Source organism: Typopeltis vanoorti, chromosome 19 (genome assembly GCF_054136105.1).
Source record: "Typopeltis vanoorti isolate ZY-2024b chromosome 19, IOZ_Tvanoo_1.0, whole genome shotgun sequence".
Lineage (NCBI taxonomy): Eukaryota > Metazoa > Arthropoda > Arachnida > Uropygi > Thelyphonidae > Typopeltis > Typopeltis vanoorti.
This window is the reverse complement of record NC_143567.1, coordinates 60,707,481-60,733,775: the sequence shown is the minus strand read 5'-3', so window position 1 is coordinate 60,733,775 and position 26,295 is coordinate 60,707,481. Positions and strand designations below refer to the sequence as shown.

Here is a 26,295-nt window from a genome sequence, read left to right as displayed (position 1 = left end):
TTCATTTTCACAGGGAAATTATTGACATTTTCCTGATGAGAACAATTTCAACTGTGTTACTTTGATGTGGATGATTACGTAACAAGAGATTTTAACTCCCCCCCCCTTCAGTAAAAAAAACATTGTGAGAAGTTGTTCGAAAACACTGCCCACAAGCTTGTTATTTTACCGACTAAAAATATTGCTACTGGAAAATATCAGTGTCATTTTTGGCGCCAGTTGCACCAAAAGCGACAAATATCTTCATGTTTCTTTCATAAAATCAATCACATTTATTGCAGTCACCGAAGCAGACACATCTTTGCGGAAGTGACGTCAGTAGTGTAATCTGATATGCACGGCTGTAGATATACGCTGTATATTCACCGCCATGTTTGATGAAACAGATTATGCTAACTGCCGGAACAAAAATAATAAAGCACACCTCTCTTCCCGTACATTTTATGACTAATTTTTGCAAATCATTTTTTATTTATTTTTCACAGCGAAAACTATAGTATATTAGTACTATGGATTTAGCGAGCAAGGAAAGATATGACTGGAACCTGTCTCTGACATCCAAACATGATTGTTTGCCACTTCACGTATCTAATAAGCAATTGGATACGTGAAGTGGCCTACCATGAGATAATAACACAGCAACTTGCGGTAACGGTATATTCTGAAAATTCCAACGTTTCTGTTAGGAATGATGCATTGCGAAATTAACTGTGTACTCTGATTTACATGTACTATTTTGATTTTTTAAAGGTCTACAAATGTGAGGTATTTTTATTAGCAGACAACAGTTGCCAATTTTTTAAAATTTTGATTTAAAATCCAAAATCAGAAATATAAATAAGTACTTTTTGATTTCACTTTATAAAAACGATCGAGCTTAAAGTTAGAATAAAATATAATTTTGAAAATACATAGCGATATCTACCTCGTAAGTTGGAAAGACTACGATGTGAGAACCTTTATAAGAATTTGTTAGCTGAAAGTGAGCTAGCCGATCTCATACGGAGATGGAAGGGATTTTTATTCCGGAAACTGGATTCTTTCCATCGCGCAAAAGAGACAGACCGGTTGGAACTTTTAAGCAGACTGGTTGGAACCCTTAAAAGTTCCAACCGGTCTGTCTCTTTTATTTAAGTTTCAACTCTTTCTAAGTTGCAACTCATCTTGTGGCCTAGTTCTTAAGATAATTCACATAAGAAGTAATCATAGAGATTTAAATCAGAGCTGCAAGCACCACTCACGGTAAAAAAAAAAAAAAAAAAAAAAAAAAACCATATATATATATATATATATATATATAATAAAAAAAAATTACAGTGTGGTGTGTTCTCTCCAGGCTGATTTGTCCCGTATTCCTTGAAGAAACATTACATTATCTGGATATATGCTTAAAAATGAAATGATGTCGCGTAACACACATTGAAAACGAGAGATAGATAGTGGGACCACATTCCTCACTGCGTAGTATTATGTTGGCCTTTCGTCATAAGATATTTGAGGACCGTGTAATATCGGTTTATGCAGATTTCCACAAGCGAACCACTGCGGGCATTCTTGGCCTTTTTAATAATAATCCCCCCATGCGATTATTTCTTATAATGGTTTCGTAAAGAACTGGATCTTCGTTCAACAGCTAAAAAATATATATTTGAAATAAAATAAAAATAGAAGAAATGTGCAAATGCTAATCATGAAGATCTCTGTCTCAGAACTGGCATCATACCGGAGCAACTTAGCAAAGATGGACCAAGCTCCTCCTCCTGAATACACGTTTTATGGCTTGGTTTCAAAATGGTATTGACTCTGCTTTATGAACTACCCACAAGTCACCAAAGATTGGATTGGAATGGGTAGAATTACAAAAGAAGCAATTAAGGCTATAATGCCAGTGTTATTAAGTTTTCAACCGCGTTCTGCAATAGATTTGCCTGTTTTTGCGATGAAAAATCCAAGCTTCCTGCAGTTATAAGACCGGCTTATTCACATTCAGCTGAAAAGAACTTGTAAAAGTTTCTTCTTGAAGGGATTCGTTCAAATCTTTCCAACCAACCAACTATCTCCTTTGGTACTGAGATACTGGTTTCTGACTTTGTTTTTTTCTGATAATCAAACTATTCGTCGACGCTACGTCACGTGAAGTGTCATGACTACACAAATTACTTCTGTACCCCACAAGATCACGTTTTATAGGATTGCTTCAATAATTCTTGATCGGCGTTGAAAGTGAGTGTTACACTGAGCATCATATTTCATGATTTCGAGAATCAAGAACAATGCATGCATTAAGGCTGGTGTTAAACTACGCAAGACAAACCAATATATGTGAATTAATGATAATAAGATTGGGCAATGAGCGGTGGAACAACTTTCGAGGGCTTTCTTCTTAGAAGGTTAAACTTCTTGGTAAATGAAGTACCCCGAAAGTCCTTCAGCTGATAAAAACAAAGATTCAGTGGCTGATGTGTACGGTTAATATATCAGGATATTAATAAACATTTGAATCTGGAGGTACCGAAGCCTCTTCACGGAAACAGCAGAAACTCAACAAAACTAGGTTGGCGAGTGGTTAGTGTATCCGCTCTCCAACCAATAGATTGCAGGTTGGAATCCTGCCCTGAGCATCAATGTTTATGAATCTCTTTACATGGGAGATGGATTTCATCGCCCGGTGTGAGACCATCGTCCCGCTTACTGGAGGCCTGAAGTGGCCTCCAATAAGCGGGACGATGTTCCATGTGTTGAAAAAGTTCCATGTCTGGACTCTAGAGCAGGGTTTCGAAAATGGTAAGAATAAATACGAAAAATATATAAAATCAATAAAAATAGAAAAAAAAATCTTAATCCACCCACGGCACGAAGGTGCTATAGGTTTATAGAAGACTTTCGTCGCTGACAACCACATAAAAAAAAAAAATCCAGAAAATGATAGCTTTCCCATTTTATAAATTGAACACAAACTCGACTTCCGCGGATGTCTCCTCTCCATATAATGAAACATTTCGTCATCAACTAATATCCCATAAGGCCTTTAGGAAGTTTATAGGTCTCTAATGATTCTGCCTTTTCTCGCTTACCGTGTCTGCAATCCACATACCCGTAATCTGTCCTTATAATCTACATTCTATAATCCTGATATCAACTCTGCAACTCTTCTATGCACTCTCCCCACAGCCTCCTCATCCCCTTGGAACCCGGAAGACCAAATCTTTATGATTATCGTAGCATTTATGATATCAGAAAATTTGCCACAAGGTTATACTACCACCCAAAAACAAAATCAATTAATTCATTCATTAAATTAAAAGAAATAAAATTCACAACAGGCGTCCAAATTCTGCCTTACTCCCGATAGCATTGTTTCAATAAAATGTATACGGCACTGCCATCTATTGAAGGGTTAAAAAAGTATCGAGATAAAAATGATGATGATGATGATACAATGATTGAATTACTTGAGAGCGACTGTTATTTTTTAAACTATTTTCACTTTTAAATTAGCGTTATTTTACATATATTTTAAGAATTTTACAGTGTTTATATTTTCTCCCCTTTCAGATTACTATTATAATTGCACAGACAGATCCTTCCACTAAGCTACGTCCATTCTATCGCATTGCTGACATATGTATGGCGCTCAACTTTACTCTTGACCCCATTATGTATGTGCTCTCTAGACGGCATCACAGGAAAAGTCTTTGCAAACTCTTGAAACCACTGTGTTACTCCTGCCTTCCTCCCGATGACAGAGATTCTATGAAATCCAATTCTCAAGGTAGGTTTTAAAAAACTCTATTCTATATAAGAGACCGTTACACAATAAAGTAGATTTAAATCAACGCCAAAATAGACTTTGAGACAACAGCAGATTCAGACTTTAGTTATGAGGGAGGTGAATGAAATATTAAGAGCTTATAAGAAATATTTACTAGATTTTTTTCAACGTCTTGTTTTATTAATATAATTCACTCGAGTTGTTTATTATTAATAATAATGTTGATCTCTAGTTGTTTTTGATCGATAATGGTGATCCAAACTTTGTGTTTCAGTAATTCGTATACTAAATGATCATCTTCTATATAAAAGCACACGTGTGTTTATCTTTCTCTTTTGTTTTTAAACGAACGAAAACTTATTATAACTAAGACGGTAGCATGTAGTGGGCATCATTCATGACTTCCAATACTTTTATTCATCTTTAGCTAGGCCAGTAAATGTGACTAATATTTTATTAATGAGATTTCAGATTTCACGATGTGAATAGAAAGTAAGATTGCATTGGTCAATACCGAGCAGCTGATAAAATCATGCGCGTGAGAATAGGTTACGCGGCTAATAGCATTACTAGACAATTCCAGTGCAAAGGGCAGAAGAAGAAAGAGTTTTATATACCTTTAGGAGGTTCAGTGGCTAGATTTACCGGGACTTCAATGAATTTTTAAAAGAAATATTTTTAAAAAAAAAATGTATGTATTGCTTATCATGAAACATTTTCGTTTCTTATTTTTGATTTTTTTTTTTTTTTTGATGACTGGAGAGTAAAAATCTTTTTGTTGAAATTCATACTGAAATTTAGTGAAATCTGAGTTTGAATTTTAAAAAAGTAAATTTAAATTAAAAAAAATTAAACTTTTAAATGTTTCAAATAAAAAAAAAATAAACTAACGCCTTTTTATTCCCGTATACGGGGAGTAGGCGAGGCCATTTAGCCCTATCTAACTTTTTGGAGACTGAGTGGGCAGTTCAATCTCCACTGGTACCAATCAGAGATAGATAGATGGCCCAAGGCTATCACTAATTAAGCGGTACACAGTGAAGAGAGACGGCTCAAATGTGCCGCCATCTCGTGGTCCCTAACTCTAACACAATATATTTAATGTCTGAAATAATGCGGGTTCTACGGTCGATTTTCTTGAGTTTACAGGAGGAAAAACCCGCTTGCTCGTGCCAGAGATCGACTAAGCGGTCGAAAAATGGCTTAGAAAAATTTCCTCTGGTCGCCGACTAGACTCGAAACCAAGTCTTCCTTCGTGCGGCCAAGCTCTGTAGTGTGCAAACGCCATATCCACTGAGCTACACAGGCTTCTTTTAAATGTTTTAAATTTAAAAATTATAAACGCAAAATAAAGTTAAAAATCATCCAAAAATTAACGTAAAATTTTGGACTACATTTTTGTGAAGCAGTGTGTTTCTTAATTCCTTTTTTATTTGGCATCTGGGCAATCGATTAAACGGGCCTTACATTAATATTACTACCCAAGTGATTACTTACATTTGGGCTCGCCGATAGTTTTTTCGGCATGAAACTCTATGGATTTCGATCCGAGTTTCGTACCCGGCTATAAAATAAAACGGGATTTACCATCTCCCTTTAACGGGCCATACATTGTTTCCACTTAAACAGCAAATTCTTTGATAAACGGTTTTTTCTTAGGAACTAGGGTTTTTTCATTTTCCAGCAGGATAAAATTGTTATAAAAGCGATCTTGTAGATAACTAGTTTGAAGATAACTTTAAGGTGTGGCTGTCAGCCCGACATCTATTGACATGCGACATTTACATAGGATGAACTAGAATGCCAGCTTGGGGCTAGCAGATATTGTGTAGAAAGCGTGAAGCTAAACATTAGCTGCTATTAATACTAAATATTTTGGTTGGATTCGCAGTGTTCGTTGACATCGCTAACGCCAAAAGGCGGACCACCACATCATTAATTTTCTGAATAAGTATAGCATTTTCAAATTGTCAGTATGGAATACTTTTGAAAGTGAAGGACTTCCAGAAAACACTGTGGTTATTTTAAATACCAATATTTAATGGAAAACATTAAAATCTCATCTCATCATACCCTCTTTTATCTTGCGGTGTCGAGGATTTATTAATCATCGGACCTCAAGCCGTTCAGAGGCTAAGGTGGGATGAAAAGCCCCAGGATAAACTGGGGAAAAAAACCTGTTGTCCACGCCCGGTTAACTTGGCTATGGCAGATCCTTCAGCTTCTCACGTCACCAACGGGAATCGAACCTAGGACACTCCTTCCTCAGGCATATGGTTGCGAAGCGCACAGCCACTAGGCTAACCGCGCGGAATACCCCTATACGAATATTATTATTATTATTTATCTACTTGTGATTTCTGTTTGTTGTGATAATTGTGTATCGATAAATAAATACTGCGAACGATTGTATTTTTTTTTCTTTTTTCTTTGAGTGAACAAGTTCAATGTGTAGATCGGCATACATCCAACCCATAAGTTAGCTCTTGCTATTTGAGCTTCAGTATTTCTAGAATTAATCAGCGACTTCTTTTCTAGTGAGCTGCTTTTGCTATGCGCACTTCATTGCCCCCCCCCCCCGAAAAAAAGTGTGTAAGGTGTAGTTGCACAGTTAATTAACTTCTTTGGACTTTGTAAAATTCTCATTATTCTCATATTATTATAAATGAAAAAATCTCACAATTTGTATGTAATAAAAATGGACACAAATTGCGAGATTTTATCATTTATAATAATATGAAAAAAAAACATAAAGAAGTACATAAATATACATGGTCAGCCAGAGAATGTAAGTCAGTTACTGACTATATTATCGCATATTATAAATTAGCTGAGTTAATCTTAGATTTAGATTTAGGTTTTAGATTTAAATCAAAATAGCTAGAAATAAATAAAGTGGAAAATAACTATCAACCAAGTTACAAAATTTTTTCATTACAAGATCCCCACATTAGGCACAATATCAAAAATGCACTGATTTAAAAACAGAAACCATTCATGAATCAAATGACACAGAAGAGGAATGGGAAAATCGGGGGAAAAAACTGACAAAAGCAGCAACAGAAACGTTAGGAATAGAGAGGAAATGGAATAGAAAAAGGAGACTACGAAACTGGAACAAAGAAATAGAAATATATCTTAGCCACAACCGATAACTTATAAAATAATAAAATACATGAACAAAGAAATAAAAAGATAAAAATACAAACAATAGATTTAGAAAAGTAGCTAACTTATTTTCAAAATCTCTGGAACGATGACAATAAAGAAGTAAATTTTTATACAACATCGCTCAAAAAATGATCTAACAGAAAATATTACGATGCCAGAACTAAAAAAAAAAATAAAATAAATAGGATGAAAAATAGGAAAACACCAGGAGAAGATAATATAAACATGGAACTGTACAAAAGTGCAGGTGAAAAATTTAATGAAAGAACTGAAATTCTTTAACATGGTCTTGATTTCTAGATAAACTCCAAACTCTTGGGGAAAAAGCACTGGTTATCTCAATTTATGAGAAAAAAAAACAAGGAAATCAAGATGACTGCAATAATTATAGGGAAATTAGTCTGCTAAACTCAGGTACAAAATATATGCAGGAATATTAAAAGAGAAACTAAACAGTATTGCAGAAGACAAACTACTAGAAGAACAGAATGGATTTTGTAAAGGCTGTTCTTGCATAGACTCAATTTTCATTCTAAAATTATTAATTGAAAAGAGAAGAGAATTTCAAAAAGAAACTCACGTTATCTTCACTGATTATGAAAAAACAAAAGCCTTTGATAAAATTAATAGACAAAAATTATTTAAAATATTAACCGATCTAAATAGATCAAACTAGCTCTTACAGTCTATTCAAGAGATATACACTGGAAATTAAATAGCAGTCAAATTAGAAGAAATAGCAGAATGGAAAGACATATATCAAGAGGAATACGGCAAGGATGTACCCAATCACCTCTCTAGGAAACAGCATAATCCATTTGGTGTACAAATAAATACACAAAAATAGATACACGATTATTTGCAGATGATCAAGTTGTATTAGTTACACGAGAAGATGATCTTCAGAAATTAGTAAAATCATTAAATGAAAATTCAGAACACAATAATATGAGAATATCAAAATGAAAGACAAAGGAGAAAACCCAATAAGAAGTAAAATAGTGCCAGATAATAAAATATTAGAACAACAACTAAATACTTTCAAATATCCGGGATGCGATTTATCATATGAATATGAAAAAGGTATAGACGTTAAAAATATCAAATTTTGTTAAAGTAAATGGCATAATGAACGATATATTTAAGCCATCCCTGGTACAAAAACACTCTAGAATATAATGTCCTATCTAAATCAACTTTATCATATTGAAATGAAACATGGGTCATAAAAAAGAAGAATGAAAAATGGATTCAAATAGCAGAAATGAAATTTCTCAGAAATTTTACAATTCCTGATTATAAAACCAATTCACTACTATATAAGTAAATATAAACAAAATGGTTAGACCATCTGAATGGAATGGACAATAGCAGACTGCCAAAATACTCTACGGATATAAAATAAATGGAAAAAAGAAGAATTGGAAGACCAAGAAAGAGATGATATCAGACCGGAATAGACCACTGCCTAAAATCCATGAAAGGAAGCAGACTTTGTACAATGGCTAATTCTTGTGTTCTCTAGCGTCCTTACACTTTAAATGTCTCACCATTGCCAGTTTCTTCAGTGGAGTATGTCATCGTTTAAACTTTTCTTGTTGTTGTTATTTGAACTGTTCGTCAGCTTGATGATTAAAAATGGATAGACACCCATGCCAGTCCAGTGGATAGCGTAACCACTTTCCACCCCACGCGCTGCAGATTCGAATCCCAATTTGGGTATGAATGTTTGTGAATGATTATAGGCAGTAGACGATTTTCATCATCCGGTGTGAAACTACCACTTTAGTTATTGGTTGTCAGAAGTGGCTTGAAGAAGTTTTGTGTTTGTTCTCTCGAGTAAGATTTCCGGATTATCTAACCTTAGTCTATCCGCAGTGCTAATGTACAAGACTGCACCTTTCATGGATATATTATAAAATATGAGCATAAATCAATCTCTTTGAGCAAGTGAACAACTAATCTTAGATAGTTATCAACGCTTTGGTTATTTAGAGGTATTTGGTTATTTAGAGGTATTTTAAATGCGAAATTTTAAAAAAATTTCGCATTTAAAATACCTCTTTTGTAAAAACTCTGTATAATATTTTACTTATTTATTTAATGATGCTCGCTTCATATATGCAGATAAATATTTTGTTGTCAATTACTAACGTTTCCTTTTAGATCCCGCAAGGACGACCGGAGGATCCAGTCGCAGCAGTACCGGAAAATGGTCTCTCAAGTGCCAGTATTTTACTCGAATTCCAGAAAAAGCTGTGGCAGAATCTGGATTAAATAAAGATCAAAAGAAATCCAGCCGTTAAGCAACATTTAAATATATATACGTATACGATGTTATATATTGCATGACCTACTTTCTAGCCATAGTCTAAACAAATTCCAACTCTGACGTTTAAAAAAAAAAAGGAATTATAATGAAAGGACTTTTACCTATGCTTGAACACGTAATACTTGAAAATCTGATCATGAAATATTTGAGTACATATTTCACTGAGTTGAAGAGTTTCTGCTAGATCATTACAGCATCAGTGTAGACAGATGATTAACTAAAAAGTGTGGTAGTTCTAGACCAAAACTGCTATATATATAGCAGTTGTTGTTTTTTTTGTGTGTGTGATATCTGCTTATGATATCGAGAGAACTGCTCTGCGCGTCAGTGTTCTCTGTGTGATTCGAAATATTGTTTCTGTCATATTATCGGGAAAAAAAATAATAAAAGATGTGTGGAGATTGTTAATGAAATTTTCTTATGTATACAGCTTAAACGATTATTAACAGGCTTAGTGTTAAGCTAATAAATCCATAAATTTTAATGCTGGCAATTTTTCGAGGAAAGGACAAATATATTTTATTTACAGTGTTTGTAAAAAAAAAAAAAGAACTAAATACCACTACCAAAATAGTGAACAGAAAAACTGCAAAGCAAAGAACAAACGGAGACAGAAAATCCATCAACTCTTCTAGATAAAGAAAGGATTTAGTCCAAATCCTCGAATATACTCAGTTCATTCTCTGGGATTTGGCGTGTATATATTTGACTGAACTCAGCGGCACTTGTTTCAGCCTCGTAACTATCTTAAATGAAATTATCTCCTTGTACTTAAATGAAATCTGTTACTAAAGCATGTAACCTTCAAGGTTTATGTATAAAGCTGTATATTGTATTTTCTTGATGTAATTGTAAATGTAATATATTATTGCATGTCAGCTGTTAATTCTGCCAGTTCTAGAATAACCTATAAAACAGTTAAAACGAGGTTGTAATTTATACACAATCACATAATGAAGTGTTATTTTCTGTAACAATTTCTACTCATATAGTATATATTAAAAACGAAGGAAGCTTTGTAGTTAGAACACCTGATAGATATTAATGGCTGAAAAGGGGACTTTTAGTCTACACCATATTTTGTATTCATATCGCATATTGTTATGCGATAATAATAGAGCCTGAAACCCATCCCGAGGTCATCAAAACCCAAACAGCCATCAGGTCCTAGTCTCGAATACATCACCGAAGACCATCACCTCCGACCACCATTCAGGTAATGCATTCCAATACCTTATCGTCCATGTTGTCAGAAAATCACTTTTAATCCACCCATTCTCGTCATTGATTCCCTATATTACTGTACAACTCCTAACAATCAAATACCAGACCTTCCTATCGCTATCCTATACTTTAATGAAATCACCCAAACCATTGGTGCACACAGGGAGGGGACCAAGGAGCGCTGCCCCCCCCTCAAAAAAAAAAACAGAAAAAGGAAAAAAAGACTGGAAAATTTTCAAAAAATCTTTTCCTAATTAAAATTCTTTTTTTTATTTTATTTATCTTGTGTCGTGTCTTCTATATCTATACTACTTATGAATTAGCGGTCACATAAGGTGGGAATACCCTTTGGCTCTCGGGAATCACGGCAGTTGTGAACGCAAGGCGAACGAAATAGTGCTCGAGCGATACTTTGTTTCCCCGAGCCTGGCCAGAAATCATGGGTATCATGTATTGGGGTTCACTGCAGATGCTCAGTCATAGGTCGTATGCAATGCGTAGTGTGTATTCTCAAATCGTCTTCTCCACTCGCACCCCCCCCGAAGATTAAATCATGAGTGTTCGTCCCCCCTCCCAAGATTAAATCTTGAGTACTCGGCCCCCTTCAAGATTATATCCTGAGTGCGCCACTGACCCAAACACTCATAATTCTGCAATCCACATTCTTCTAGTCTCTGTGCAGAAGGTGTATGTCACAATCCAAAAAACTCTTTCTTCAAAATTATTCTATACTTCCTCAATCATCTCTGGCATATTAATACAAATGAGGAGGAACCAGTGCAATCACCACTTTATTTCTTCTGATCACTCTAGCCATAATCCTCTCGAACTGTTTAACAATATCTTATATATATAACATCGATATCAACCCCCTTGTGCACCAACACACCCAGATTCTTCACTTCATTGATATTTCTTCCTGTTTCATGATATTATAATCAGCCCAAACTCGTGGTAAGCAAAATTTGCATAGACACATTAAAGCCGCAGCATCTCATCTCTAGCATCTCGCCCACTGCTATGTATATTAAATAAGAATAGACATAGAACTGATCTTAGTGGTAAGTCTTTTATTTATTTTTTTTATCTCGAGAATGCGCTGGCATATACCACATTCTGGTACCTGTTATTTAACCAACCTCACGAGCTTCCTTTTCACGCACAACTCGACAGGCCTAAGAATAAACGTGCTTGTGATATCCTAATAATAGCTTTTGCAAAAGACAGAGAGCTCTCTTCTATAAGATTTTAGTAATATTTTCATAAAACATGATCAGGATGGTTAAACAAGCTCGACTTTTAACAATAGCTAAATTCCAGACACTTCATGACTGATATCAAGTGAGGCCTACATTGTACTCCTAGTTAATTTTTCCACACCTACAGAATTTTTAAATGTACAGTAACAAATATAGATTAATCTGTTCTTTCCGTCCATACCACACTCGTTCGATTTTTTGCATGACAAATTGGGGATGGAATTTTATCTTCTTTCCAATTTACAGAAATTCTCCCCACTGAGATTTTCCAGCCAGGATCAGGGGTACATCTAATTCGTAACTCTTTCATAGCATCATTGGTAATATAACATTTTTGTACAGCTTTCTTTGTAGTCAGATGATTCAATATGTCATTCGTATACACTTCTTCTAGGGAGTAAAGGATGATGATCCATATATCATCCTTTACTCCCTTCATTTAAAAAAAGGAACAGAAAATTAAAACATGAAACAAAAGAATCGCATTTAAATCATTTAAACAGGAGTAGAATGAAAATCGTTTACAAAATAATTATAAAATTCCTTGGGATTCTCTCCTGATCTCTTTTCACATATTTCGTCTTCTTTTTTTGTGACAGTATTGTCATTATTATTTTTTTTTTAATGAGTCCGATACTTATACTGACTGCACATATCTTAATTAATTATTTCTGCTTATGGTGTTCCTACAACTACTTCCTCAACACTTATTTCAAATATCGTCCACTTGCCTCCCACACTAATTCCTCCTAATCATCAGCATATAGCTCACCAATTCTATGAAATTAATTTAAGAGATAAAAATAAGTAACTTACTGTACATTTTATAACATATATCAGCTCTCCTGAGCATCATGCTCAGCTAAAGTACCGAATCTCAAACGATTTCATTTCTAGAATTGAATGTTCTAATAATAATTAGCAGGATACTCTCATTTAAGTAATATATTAAAAATAAACACCGTAGAAATTTGAGATCAGAGCCTTCCGACAAGAATTCATTCTATAGTTTTTATGAGGGGACTTACATGGAGCTTTGTTGCTCATCTGTCATATTGCACTGTGTAATACTTTTGTGTACATACAGGGGTGTAGTCCTAAAAGAAATAGCGTCAGGGCTGTAGCTTGGAAACAAAAATCCAGAGCACGAAGTGCGGCATTATTATTATTATTATTATTGCGATGGCCATATGGCAGAGAGATTGTCTTGTTTTCTGAAACGAAAATGACAAGAGCGGCAAGCTGCTATTTTTTGACCGAAAGCTGGAAATGCATGATAAGTCTCATTATTATAATTCTTATAATTTATTATAATGAATTTAAAAATTTTGATAGTTGTAAAAAAAAGTACCAGCGCGTTGCCCTGGCCCGACCCTGTGTACATATACACTGGAATCCAAACCGATTTCTTTTTACATGAAGGAACTATTTTAATATGCTTTCATCCAACCTCATCCAGAATTGAAATAAAATTTTGACAGACAAATTAAAGTAAATTCAAAGTGAATAGAGAACGAGAGAGTCTGAGAACGTATAAATCTTAAGGATATAAACAATACCCATCGCAGAACTGGAAACAAGTCTTACTAATTGTGAGAACTATTCAGTCAAACGTTTGTCATGAAGCTACATATGGCACTCGTTTTGTGTCATCAAAAGTTATGCGAAAACACAATCAGTCCCATAAATTAATTCCCTTGAAGAGATCCACCATAAATTATTTCGTTTGTACTCCATCGAGTTACCGATGTTCGAGTAACAGCCAACATTAAGTGCATATAAATTTACTGTTATCAGTTCTGCTTCTTTAAGATTTGTATAACAACCTAGCTGTTAACTGAGCTAGGAAGTTTATTTGTGTCATTTCGTCAACTGGAACAAACAACTCCAGAACAGCGCTCCCTTATTACCAAACACATGTAAATATCTAACACAAAAACAATGACCTCTAACAGGAAATTTCCGCTAGGGTAATTCAGGATTAACAGCGTTTTTCGTTCATTCTCATATCTGAAAATACGTATTTGTGATGGTGCTATTTTCTGTACAGAAATCTGAATAAAGTATTTGTGTGAAATAGTGGTGGTGTGAATTAAAAAAATTGAATATTACAATAAAATATATTAAAGAAACAAATCATGCAGGACCATATGCTATCTATCTACATATTCTGAGAAAGCGAAAATTTGTGTAGGAATAATTCTTATTACTTTTCAATTAGACTTTTTTTTTCTCCACTTTCTTTTTTGTAACTGTTTCGTAAAATACGGTCAACTATTTTTTATTCGAACTGGAATTTATGAAATACTGTTATTTATTTATTTATAGCTGGAATGAGTGGTAAATTATAATTGACAAGACATTATATTTTTGTTTTTATCTACGTTATCTAGATAAGCAATAATAAAAGTTTGAAAATAAAATCATAATTTCCTAGTAAATATTCTTTGCATTTTATTGAATAATTATGACAACATGTGATAAAATCCGCATATTTTATTATACGAACAGTAAGTCGCGGAGTAAAATATGGATGAAAGCAGGAATAGAATTTCTTGTCGAGTATACTTTACCTTTAGTTAGGAATTTTAGCAGAATAATATATCTGTTTAAACTTATGAGATAAAGGACTTTTAAGACGATTACTACATACTGTTTTATTTATTGACGTGTTAGACATTGTGCTGCTTCAACTCGACCAAACGTAATTCTGGAGTCATTATATCCGTGGAATTAATCAAAAGAAATTTAGTTTTGAAAAAAAAAAAAAACTCTAATTTTGTAATCGACTATTCTGGAAGTAATATACCATGCAAATTAATCTACTATAAATTTTCTGGCCCTGTTGGCCGAGTGGTTAGCGTATGCGTTCTCCAACCAATACGCTGTGGGTCCCAATCCCACCGTGAGCGTGGATGTTTGTGGTTGTCTTTAGGTGGGAGATGAATTTGATCATCCGATGTGAGACCACCGTCTCGCTTATTAAAGGCTTGAAGTGAAAAAGCTCCATATTTGGTCGATAGAACGGGGTTTAGAGATTATGTGAAAATAAATAAAAGAACAAAAAGTATATATAATTAATAAAAATAGAAAAAAGTCTCTAGGCCACCCAAAGTACCAACGTACTATAGGTGTACACGCATTTCGTGGGTGGGAGTTCCATAAAAAAAAAAAATGAATATAGTTGCTCATAAACATCACAATTGAATGAGACGTCGTTTTTTTTTTTTTTTTTTTTTTCCATTTTAAACAATGAAATCTAGGATTTTAAACATACACAAAAAGGGAAATGTAGTTGAAATGGTGACCTCCGCTGTGAAGAAAAAGATATATGTAAAGCTCATTTTCTAAGTGGCTACAACTGGTATTAAGTATTTTTTATTTTTATTTTAACATTTTTAAGCACTACCTTAATATATCTTTTAATGCACCGAATTTCACATATTAATTTCGAATTAAATTGCTTAAAATGAATAGACATGCTTACTTACAGCATTTCATACTAATACTTACTAACACACGGCTTGTTATGTGTGTATGGAATTCTCAATTCCAGTTGGAAATGTCTTAAAAAAAAGTAGGCATATATATTGTAAGTCTGGTTTGCCACATTTTTGTAGTTAACTAAATTCAGGCTCTGAAAAGACGCTGAAGTATCTCAATGAATGCATTGAGATACTTCTTAATGGATTCAAGGTCAAAACAATTTTTTTTTTCAGTTTTGAACAACGGCGGAAAAAAATGCAGAGAGCAGATGGAGGGAGAGATTAATTATTTTAGATTATGCTAAAATAATTACATAACTTGTAGGTTTGATGCTATCAGGGATGAAAAACATGAAATTCCGAGAGGGAAATCATCCCATGTTTGTATGAGCCTGGGATGATTTCCTTGAATCTTTCCAAAAATTCAATTGTATTTGCAATGCGGAGACTATGGAAGACAGTATCGGGAAATTCTTTTTTCTTGGAGGGCGGGAAGTGGGGTGCGTTAGTCAATTAAACATTTGTGATATCTTAATACTGGTTCAGAATACAAGAGTGTACAGAGGACCTGAAATTGGAAGTGACCATTACTTAGTACTAAGCAGGATAAAAATGGATATCACATTGAAAAGAAGAGTATGTAAGAAAGTTTTAAAAATAATTAAATTTAGCAGCTTTTACAAGTAAATTGTTGAAGAAAAAAATGAAACAAATTGAAAACAAAAACCAAACTATGGAGTCTCAGTGGAAAACTCCGAAGAAGACATTGAGCGAATCAGCTAGGGAGGTAGATGGTGATATTGTCTGCAAGGATAAAAGAATAAGAACATATGGTGGACATAATAAGTTAAAGAAGCAGTTCTAGAAAAGAAGAAAGTATAACAATTCCTAGCAAATAAATAGGCAGATGCCCTAAAAGAATACAGAGAAAAATGTAAAATGTAAGAGTTAAGTTGTGCGTAAAAGTAGCTAAACAAAAGTTATGGGGAAACTTTGGTAAGAATATAGAAAATAAATATCAGGAATGTGGCAAAATGTTCTAGATGCTATTGAAGAATCTTAGAAATGGAGGAAAGGGTACGGTAAAAGGAATCAAAGATGATAAAGGTGACATGAAAACTAAAGATAAGGATATCCTAGATGTTTGGAATAATTATTTTGAAAGACTGTTAAGAGAACCAAGCAGTGACAGAACTGTGCTAGAAAATTTTCAAGAGGAATACAAAGAGAGGAATACATATGAATACTTGAGATAGAAAAAGCTGTCAAAAACTTGAAATGTGGAAAGGCAGCTGGAATAGATGATATTTGACGAGAAATAGAGGAGAAGAAAGTATGGAGGTAGTATGGAAGTTTTGCAGTGGGTACACTGCATAATTCAGAGGGCCTGTTCTGAAGGTCATATTTCCGATGATTAGAGGAGATCTCTCATAGTACCCATTTATAAAAAGTAATAAAGCTGGATGTGAGAATTACAGAGAAATTTCTCGACTAAGTGTTTCAGTCAGGATTTATGCAAGTATAATTGAAAAGAGGTTGAGAAAACTAGTCCAAGAGAAACATGGAGAAGAACAAGCTGGATTCAAGCCAAATAGAAGTTGTCAAGATCAGATTTTCACTTTAAGATAAATAGTTGAGAAATCGTGGGAATTTGACAAGGATCTGCGTAATTTTCAAGATCTACGTAAGTTTCGTAGATCTGGTAAAGGCAGCATACGACAAGGTGCCCAGAGAAAAGCTTTTCAAAAGCACTACAATTATATGGATGGAAAATTATACAGAACAATACATAGTCTATATTTAACTTGTCAGTCAGCAGTTAGAATTGAATGGTGTAAAATCAGGGGTAAGAGAAGGATGCGCATTATCTCCACTTTTATTCGTCATCTATATGGATCACATTATGAAAGAAAGTGGTGTCAAACTTAGCTCTTTGCTTTATGCGGATGACGTTGTACTCCTAAACACATCTAGTGCAAGTCTCCAGGATTCACTAACTAAATTGAATAACAACTGTAACAAATATGGCATGAAAATAAGCAATAAAAAGACCAAACTATGAAAATAGGCAGAAGCATAGAAAACTTCAGCTACATTCTAAATGGAGATCCTATAGAAGAAGCAAAATATTTCAGCTATTTAGGTATAGTTTTTAGTGAAGATGGCAAGTTAAATCTGGCAAGGAAATAGACAACAGAATAAGCAAAGCTGGTATGGTGGGTAGAACACCAAACTAGCAGTATATAAGACCGTGTTCAAACCAGTTTTAAGTTATGGATTTGAGAGTTGGTTTAGAAATAAAGTACTTGATCAAAGACTAGCGACCGCAGATATGAGGGTTCTGATAAAAATTAGGGGAGTGAACGGATGGTATCAATGGCACAATCATATTAAAAATTATGATATTAGAAAGTAACTTCACATTATTAGCATTCGAGAATGTGTCAGCAAAGGTAGTACGGCGCTTGAATAGAATGGGTGAAGAAAAGTTCGCAAAACAGGTGTTTGATGCCAAGATGGCAGGAAAGAGATTCAGAGGAAGACCAGTATGTAGATGGGTTGATACAGTAAAAAGTGCTTTAAAAGACCGAAATATTAGATAAGACAATATCGGAGTGCGTACAAGTAACAGACTGATTTGGAGGAAAATTGTTGATATGAGATTAATAATAATGTAAAGTTAAATTTTGAATTTCAACTGAAATTACTAGATTAGTCTTTAACTATAAACACATTGCTACTTTTTTGAAGGAAATGTATTCTCAGATTACTGACAACAAAACATATCGGTATAGGAGTTCTTATTTAAATAAAAATATTTCTAACGAGTGCTGTGTGATGAAAATATGGAGAGAATGATCGAAATAAAGCAGTATGTGCTTCTTTTAATTAACTTGTAATCAGCAGAGTATATCGTCCAAGGAATGGAAAATTCAAACAATATGCTCAACATCAACTTGTGTTATTCACGATGAGCAGAATTCAGATTAAAAAAAAAGATAAGATAATTAAATGTTATTAAATAGATTAAAAGATTAATTTATCTCTCTATGGCTGTCTAAGGTAGCTAATTCAACGAAGTGTTAACGATAGATTTAGAAATAGATTAATAAAAAGATATATAAAAACAATGATTTGGAATTAGATGTAAGAATTTCCATTTGGTTTAAACGAATTATAAACAACTCTTTCATTTAATATTTATCAAATGACTTTATGCAATGAATAACTGAAGGACCTTTACCATCTGAACTAAATTAAATGGTAACCTAATTTTTCTTTTATATTCAAATCCCACCCACGAAAAATAGTAAACTTATTGTACATAAATGAAGTTTATTTCAGAACAGAACAGAACAATTCTTTACAACTAACTGCTAGACATACCGGCAACTGAATTAGAAACTTTGCAGAAATCAGTCGTTTTCGTATAAGCAGTAGACTGCCATTACCGAATCCTCTTCAATTCCCTGGGCATAGTTCAGTGAAATACTGGGCGGGAACAGATTTCGTCAAATGCTTCAGCTACACAGCAATGACTGAAGGAAGTTCTGTTTGTCCGTGCAAGCCTTCTTAGACAACGTCGATCTAGTTCCTAACAGACTGTCTTAGGACCACAGTTATGCCTCTTATACAAGCAATGTGGGTTATTTTTCCAATGATTAAACACCCAGGATATCTTGCCTTTTGAAAAACCAGTCAGCCCCGCTGTCTTTAAAATTGTGACTCCAGCCAGACAGGTACCTACAATAAGCACTTTATCGAACTCCGAAAGATCCTGTGTTTTTCCCAGTGTGATTAACACTATTGATGATTACTGATCAGCAGCATTCTTAAATAGTTGCGAAGAACGCGTGGTGACGCACATGACCAAGTATTTTGCATATGTGCTGAGTAAGCGACGTTTTCGTATATCTGCATAAATATTTCTAATTCAGTGGCCGGTGTGTATGATGACGGGAACTAGCGAACAAAAACTTCATACATATGTATGAAGTTTTTGTTCGCTAAAATCCTAATTACAAAAATCTTAACAACAGTCCGATCGGCATGAGTTGATCGACCATCTGCAAGTTACTCTTTACATATTGTTCACAATGTAGAATCGAGAAATGAGGGAGGGAGGATACTGACTCTAGTAAATAAGGTGCTGCAACATCCCTCTTAAACAATTAAAACAGAACGAAAAAAAAAACAAAAACAACAACAAAAAAAAAACAGCTCTGCAATTATTTTTCAAAAGCAAAAAAGTCAACCACTATAAAAAGAATATTGCAACAAGCTCCTATACAGCTATTCTTGAAAAATCAAGTTTCTAGAAAAAAATCTTTGCCGTTTCAGCATCGCGTCTGCCAAACAAGAATAGATGACAGTTTTCAATAAGTATATTAATCAAAGCGAAATAGGTGATAAAAATAGTAAAAGTTGTATGCATGTAACTAGTTAATACACTAAAAGTAACTATTTTCACTTCAATTATGAAAACTAAAACGAATTATTTATTTAACAACCTTTTATTTTCATAAAAAAGAACAAATTTATTTCCTTAAAATCAAAACACTGTGGTATCGATTTTAAGATGAAGCATATTAAGTCTCTATAAAAACAATTTGTTATGGTTTTAATTATTACAATTTCCAGCTGGTACAAAAAGCACATAGTAATTTTATTAGGGTCAAATTATTTTAAGGATAGGATCAAAATAGGTCAGTGACTTTAGATACTTAGGTTCAACAATGAAAGAGGGATGGTGAGGCTGAGAAGGAAGTGGGAAGCAGGATACAAGCAGGATGGAAGAATTGGAGAGAGAGATGGCTGGAGTACTATGCGATAAGAGGATGCCGATCAATCTAAAAGGCAAAATCTACAGTACTGAGACCAGCTATGGATATTGTGGCCCTGAGGAAAAATAACATCAGTAGGATGGAGGTAGCGGAGATGAGAATGCTTAGGTGGATGTGCGGTGTGACCAGAAAGGATCGTCTGAGAAATGACTATGTAAGGGGAACGGTGAAAGTTACGAACTTAGGAGCAAAGATACAGAAGGCGAGATTGAGATGGTTTGGTCATGTGATGAGGAGGGAGGAAGAGTATGTGGGAAGAAAGGTCATGCAGATGGATGTGCAGGGGAGGAGGAAACGCGGACGTCCAAAGAAGAGGTGGAGGGAGATGGTGGATTAGGACTTGAGGATGAAGAAGTTAGATGTGGCTACAGCCCAAGTCAGGAGGTTGTGGAGAAGACTCACCACAAACACCGACCCTACTTAAGTGGGAAAAGCTGCAGAAGAAGAAGAATAGGATCAAAATACATGAACTAATCAACATTACTTCTCTCCCGACCACAGAGTTACACTTAGGTTGATAAACATTAAATATGATAAATAACTACCAGAAATAATTTATGCTAATCAGGGGCGGCTCGTGCATAATCACTGCGGAACTTTAGCACCCCCAATTTTTCTCGATATATAAATATATTTATTAATTTATTTATATTTGCTTGTAATATTTAATTTTATCATTAACAATCCTATACAATTCTCTTATGTTTATAAAAAATAATAAAAATCCATCTTGTAGCACTTAGGAGGGCGAAGGACGCTAGCAGCACTGTGTTTACCACAGTGCCATATTGCTACTCGCGCAAGCATATGCACGTCATGGTGAGATGCGAGCTATTAGAGTAATGCGCCACTATCCGTCGCGCAGTTCCACTGTTGTTTATATGCAGTTTGCGCCAGTAGTAGAGTGTTCGTAGTGCTTATCATTATTGTTTACTCCGTCTCTTTAAATATTTGGACATTACAATTAAAGACATAACATTTGTTATAGTTTTTAATTTTAGAACATTACTGGGGTTATGATAATGGATTTTATTTTTAAGTAATTTTGATTAAGTTAAGGGATATTACATCCCATATAGTTTCTTAGCCGAATAAGAAACTCAAAGAGTTTCATGCCGAATACAGTAGAAACTATATAAAGTTCGGCGATTCCAAGCGTAAGCAAATACCTGGATACTGCAGCACTGATCCCAAAGGGTAGTGCAAGCTGGGGCAACTCGTGGTAGAAGTGGAGCGAGCTCCGATCACTATTCTTGATATTTGCCCATAATGTGAACTGGGCAAATATCAAGAATAGTGATCGGAGCTCGCTCCACTTCTACCACGAGTTGCCCCAGCTTGCACTACCCTTTGGGATCAGTGCTGCAGTATCCAGGTATTTGCTTACGCTTGGAATCGCCGAACTTTATATAGTTTCTACTATATTCGGCATGAAACTCTTTGAGTTTCTTATTCGGCTAAGAAACTATATGGGATGTAATATCCCTTAACTTAAACAAGTTATATGTCGCCGAATTGAAGCCTTTGGCTCTTCACATATCTAGTAATTTTGAATTATACTAAACCGTATAATTTTATCGATAATAAACAATATTTTTCATGTTTGATATATTTTTTTTAATTTTTACCATAATTTTGATATTTTATCCAAACACGTATACACTGTACTCGCAGTGTGTATGTATATTTCGAAAGTTGCAGCACCCCCACGATTTCAAACCACGAGCCGCCACCGATGCTAATCATTAATTTAGTTCTTAATACTACTATTATAACAGTCCGTAATATATCTTTCTTGTTACTATATTGAGAGTTCGCTTTGACAGACCTAAGTTCCCACGTTTATTCACCAAAGAAGTACATGCAGCTAGAGGAAACACGTCTCCTCTCCAAACATCCCATCTTAGAACTATGATATATTACTTTCAAGATTACAACACTTAGAAAAAGATTAAAATCATTTGTTATCAATGACATAAGTCGATGCAGAATTGTAAAATCCGTATTTTAAATTAGAATATTTAGGTTTATTTCATAATTCTATGCAAAAATAAATAAATAAATAAACAAACCCGAAATTTAAAAATATTACGCAGCTCAGTTGACAGATGAGAGGCACTAAGATAATATTACATTTTGATCAAACTTATTCCTAAATGGAACACAGAAATGAAATTTCCAAACTGAAATAAGAAATAAATCCATGAAATCCAAGTGAACGAATGAAAAAAGAAAGAACTCCCAAAGAGAACAAAGTAAGCAGGTCATCCACGAATACTGTGGAGTTTTTCTCCATGCTTACTCATTTAAAGCTGCCATCGCCTTCACAAATCACACCGTAGTCACACCTACACAACACGGAAATAGGCGAAAATTGTCGCCTTTCAATAAACGGTGGAAGTAAAAACCTTGACCAGATTGTCAGGAATTTTCTAATCGATTGTTGGCGACAGACGACTTTACTTCTTTCGGACGATTCTAGAGAGACGAATATGACCAACAGAGTACTTTTCAAATACTAACAGCCTTCGGTCGTGTAGCAATCACCTGCTGACAAATATACGAGACATGTGTCCTCAAGGGGACGTTTCAATGTTTATTTTCCTGAATCAAACATTTTCTTCTTGCATTTAAGTGAAAACGCGTTGTGTGTGTGTGTGTGTGTGTGTGTGTGTGTGTGTGTGTGTGTGTGTGTGTGTGTGAGAGAGAGAGAGAGAGAGAGAGAGAGAGAGAGACTTTCAGGAAAAATTTGACACATGCGCGTGCGCGCCAGCACGCACGCACGCACGCACGCACACACGCACACACACACACACACACAGAGAGAGAGAGAGAGAGAGAGAGAGAGAGAGAGAGAGAGAGAGAGAGCGATAAAGCTGCAAAGAAAATATAACTAAAATAACAAACTACTAGTACTTTGTTGCTTTGAATGATTTGCATGGGGAAGGTTCCTATAAATATACAGTACTGTACATTTCTGAAGACAATTTTAAGAAATCTATTTTAATATTTTTTTAAAATATATAATCTATAAAAGAAGCATAATCCTACTCAAAACTCAAAATTATAGAACTGCAATTCGCATGACACACACACACACGTCAACCCCGCTTTCTGCTTATACCCCTGGTAAGTAATATGCTGTCATCAGAAGGTGTCACATTCTCCATGAGAGTAAATGTAATTCGTAGTAAATTCAGATTTCTCTCAGAGGTTATTCTTAGCCTATTGGAATAATAATAACAATCAATGGTAATTATAGGCCCTTAACGCCCACATCTCCCCGGACTGGTTTACGTAACCATAATTTTTGGTTAAGGTGGTTAGGCGTATGTATAAATATATATTCATGTGTACAAATTGCATGTTTTCCTGGTCAGTTTGCGTGCGGGAAGAACTGGGATTTGGGGAGGAAACCCTTCCACTCCCCGTATGAGACAGACTAACTCGCATCCCATTAAAAAGCTCTGATAAAGGTTTCTTGTGCTAGACGGGATTAGAACCCAGATGTTTCAGAACAAGTTGTTAAATCCGACTGGGCCACGGAGACTCATAGTGAAATAATAACGATAATAACTGACATGATATCCCATGGAGTCCAAGGACTCATCACGGGATGCTACTCTACGCTACGCTACACAACACTACACTATCCATTGTCTGCACTACACCATGGGCAACCTGTCATATACTGCCAGTAGTTTTGTCTGTTAATCATGTGTCGTTTCTGGACGATTTGTTTGTTTATTTGTGTGAAGAAAAACACGAGTTTCTGGAAGAAAATCCCTACTATCTCCATATAAGATTGAATACCTCACCTTTATTTGAAAAACTACATATAAAAATTCCTTTCGTTATGAAAAGAATCGAGAGAAGGTGGAGGTCTTTTCCAGTGGAAGGATGCATATCCTGTCGTTCTTTCAGCTGCTCTACGGAAGCGGGATAACAAGCGATCGAAAAATAAGGGCTATCATGAGAAATAATGCTAAAAATCTGGACATTTAAATTTTCAGGTTAATTAAAAATATAATTGCCATTACTCTTTGATTTACCTTCATATTCAAACTTGTCATTATAATCTCATTGTACTAATACAAAATTAAAGATATAAACAACCACTATTATAAAGAACACTTTGATATCCATAACATAATAATTGCAAGACCTACAAAAGTTATTAACACTAATTTCTTACGCTATTTCGTTTTTTAACCTTTATCCCTCCCCCCCCCCCCTGTGGGACGTACGCCCCACGTTGAGAAACACTTTGCTAAACTATTTCCTTTATGAAGATATCCATTGTCATATATTCAAAATATGTTATCTTATGTTTACAGAGAACTAATTAATGAAAGATGTGCAAACAAACTTATTAATAATAATTCGTAATAATATAATAATTCATAAAACTTCGAACTAATAATAATAATAATAATAATAATACCTTTCTTTACTACCAGAGTGAGCGTCAAATCATTCCCAGTTCACTGAAATATAGAAGACAAATCTGACACAGTCGTCTGCTCATTAAACCGTTGATAACTTTAGGGAGAAAATAAGTTACACATTCGATGCATAATACACTACTTTCTTTCGTTGTTGTTCAATAATCTTCAAAATTCCAACTTTCCTTTTCCACCAGCAAAAAAAAAACAAAAACCAGTTAATCATACGAAACTTATTTTACACAATTCACGCATATCACATTACATATAAACAAACAACTTTAAACACAGTTAACACCGTTCGTTTTGATGTAATATAATCCTTGTAACATTCAAGCTATAAAATCAAGACAAATATGCTAACTGAAAATGAGCAAACATATGACGTTATTACCAAGCACAGAATTACCTTCAATAAAAAATAAGTACATATATAAAGTATAAATGGCCTACATAATTACAGATAATTAGGGCATTTACGTTTCAATTACGCCACTAACTACTCACACCGCAAGTTTCTGATTTGCGTTATACGTTATAGGAGGCGCCAACAGGCACACTATTTTTGTGTGCTCTGTTTTGAAATATAAATTATATGTTATGTGAGCATAATATTTAATAAAATTCGTTATAATTTTAGAGTTTATTATATGTTCATAACCGTTTTGTTGATACAAATTATCGAAGTCATTCAGTTACTTGTGCGTCTATAAAAGAAACACGATTAGTAAAACATGTTTATTTATTATTATATTATATTATATAAAACACGATTAAAATAAAAGAAACACTAAAGCATATTAATTTATTTTATTATAACATAGTCGATCTTTGGCGCAGGCAAGTAGGATTTTTCCTCCAGAAACTCGGTTTTTGACTCCGCAACACAAGACAATCGACTGTCGTACTCACACTATTTCAGACAATAATACGGTGTTAGGCCATGGACTATGAGATGGTAGCAGATACTTTCTGCAACACTGTCTGCAGCACTTTCCTCCTTTCCGAATGCCTATGAAAATCATCGAAACACTTGAACCAGCTATCTGTAATGCCTAAGGATAGAAATTGGCTGTAAACCAGTCTTCAAAACCTTAGTTAGAGCTAATCGACCAGGCTTACTCTGGTTGTGGAATAAGAGGTTTCATCATTTTTTAATTTAATTTTATGGATATCTTCGTGAAGTACACAGACTCATCGCCCCAACCATCATTCTCACAATACCTGTCATATTTCGCTTTGAACAAGTACACACACACAACTAGTTCTGTAGTTGTGTGTGCTTAACAAAAAACGAGTTCTCTAGTTCTCTCCACACCAGCCACATACTGAAAAAATGTCCATGTATCAGTTCTATAAAACACTTTACATAACTTATGTCTGTATCACATCCCCCACACTTTCCACTTATCAACCAATTTCGGTAATTTACAAATATTCAATTTATCTCCATGTCAAAGCCACGCATAATCTGTAACCATAACCATCTTGATCACTGGCTTCTGGATCTTCTGTACCCTTCCACATCTTTAAGAAACACAGGTGACCAGATCTGTGCACAGTTGTTCAGTTGGGGCAGCATTAAAGCCTTATAAAGCGGTACAATAACCTGCTTCTTTGCTTGTCAGCATGTTCTTCAATAACTAGGTAATTAATCTTATCAGCTATTTTAGCCACTTCTGCAACATGACCTCCGAATTTTACCTTACAATCCACCAGAATCTCCAAATCTTTAGCCTCATTAATTCCTTGCAGTCCCGTTC

General features: G+C 34.6%; 1 protein-coding gene across 2 annotated transcripts in view; it reads left to right on the top strand.

Moving 5' to 3' along the window:
- LOC150096162 (rhodopsin, GQ-coupled) overlaps positions 1-13,795 on the top strand; it is a 100,561-nt gene extending 86,766 nt beyond the window's left edge. The window contains exons 3-4 of one of the 2 annotated variants that reach the window (XM_090408927.1): positions 3,556-3,772; positions 9,110-13,795. In XM_090408927.1, coding sequence (XP_090265053.1) covers positions 3,556-3,772; positions 9,110-9,249 — 357 coding nt within the window. In that variant the 3' untranslated portion in view covers positions 9,250-13,795. The remainder of the gene's footprint in view (positions 1-3,555; positions 3,773-9,109) is intronic. The other variant, XM_090408928.1, reaches the window with a different exon arrangement.
- The last annotated feature ends 12,500 nt before the right edge of the window (positions 13,796-26,295 follow it).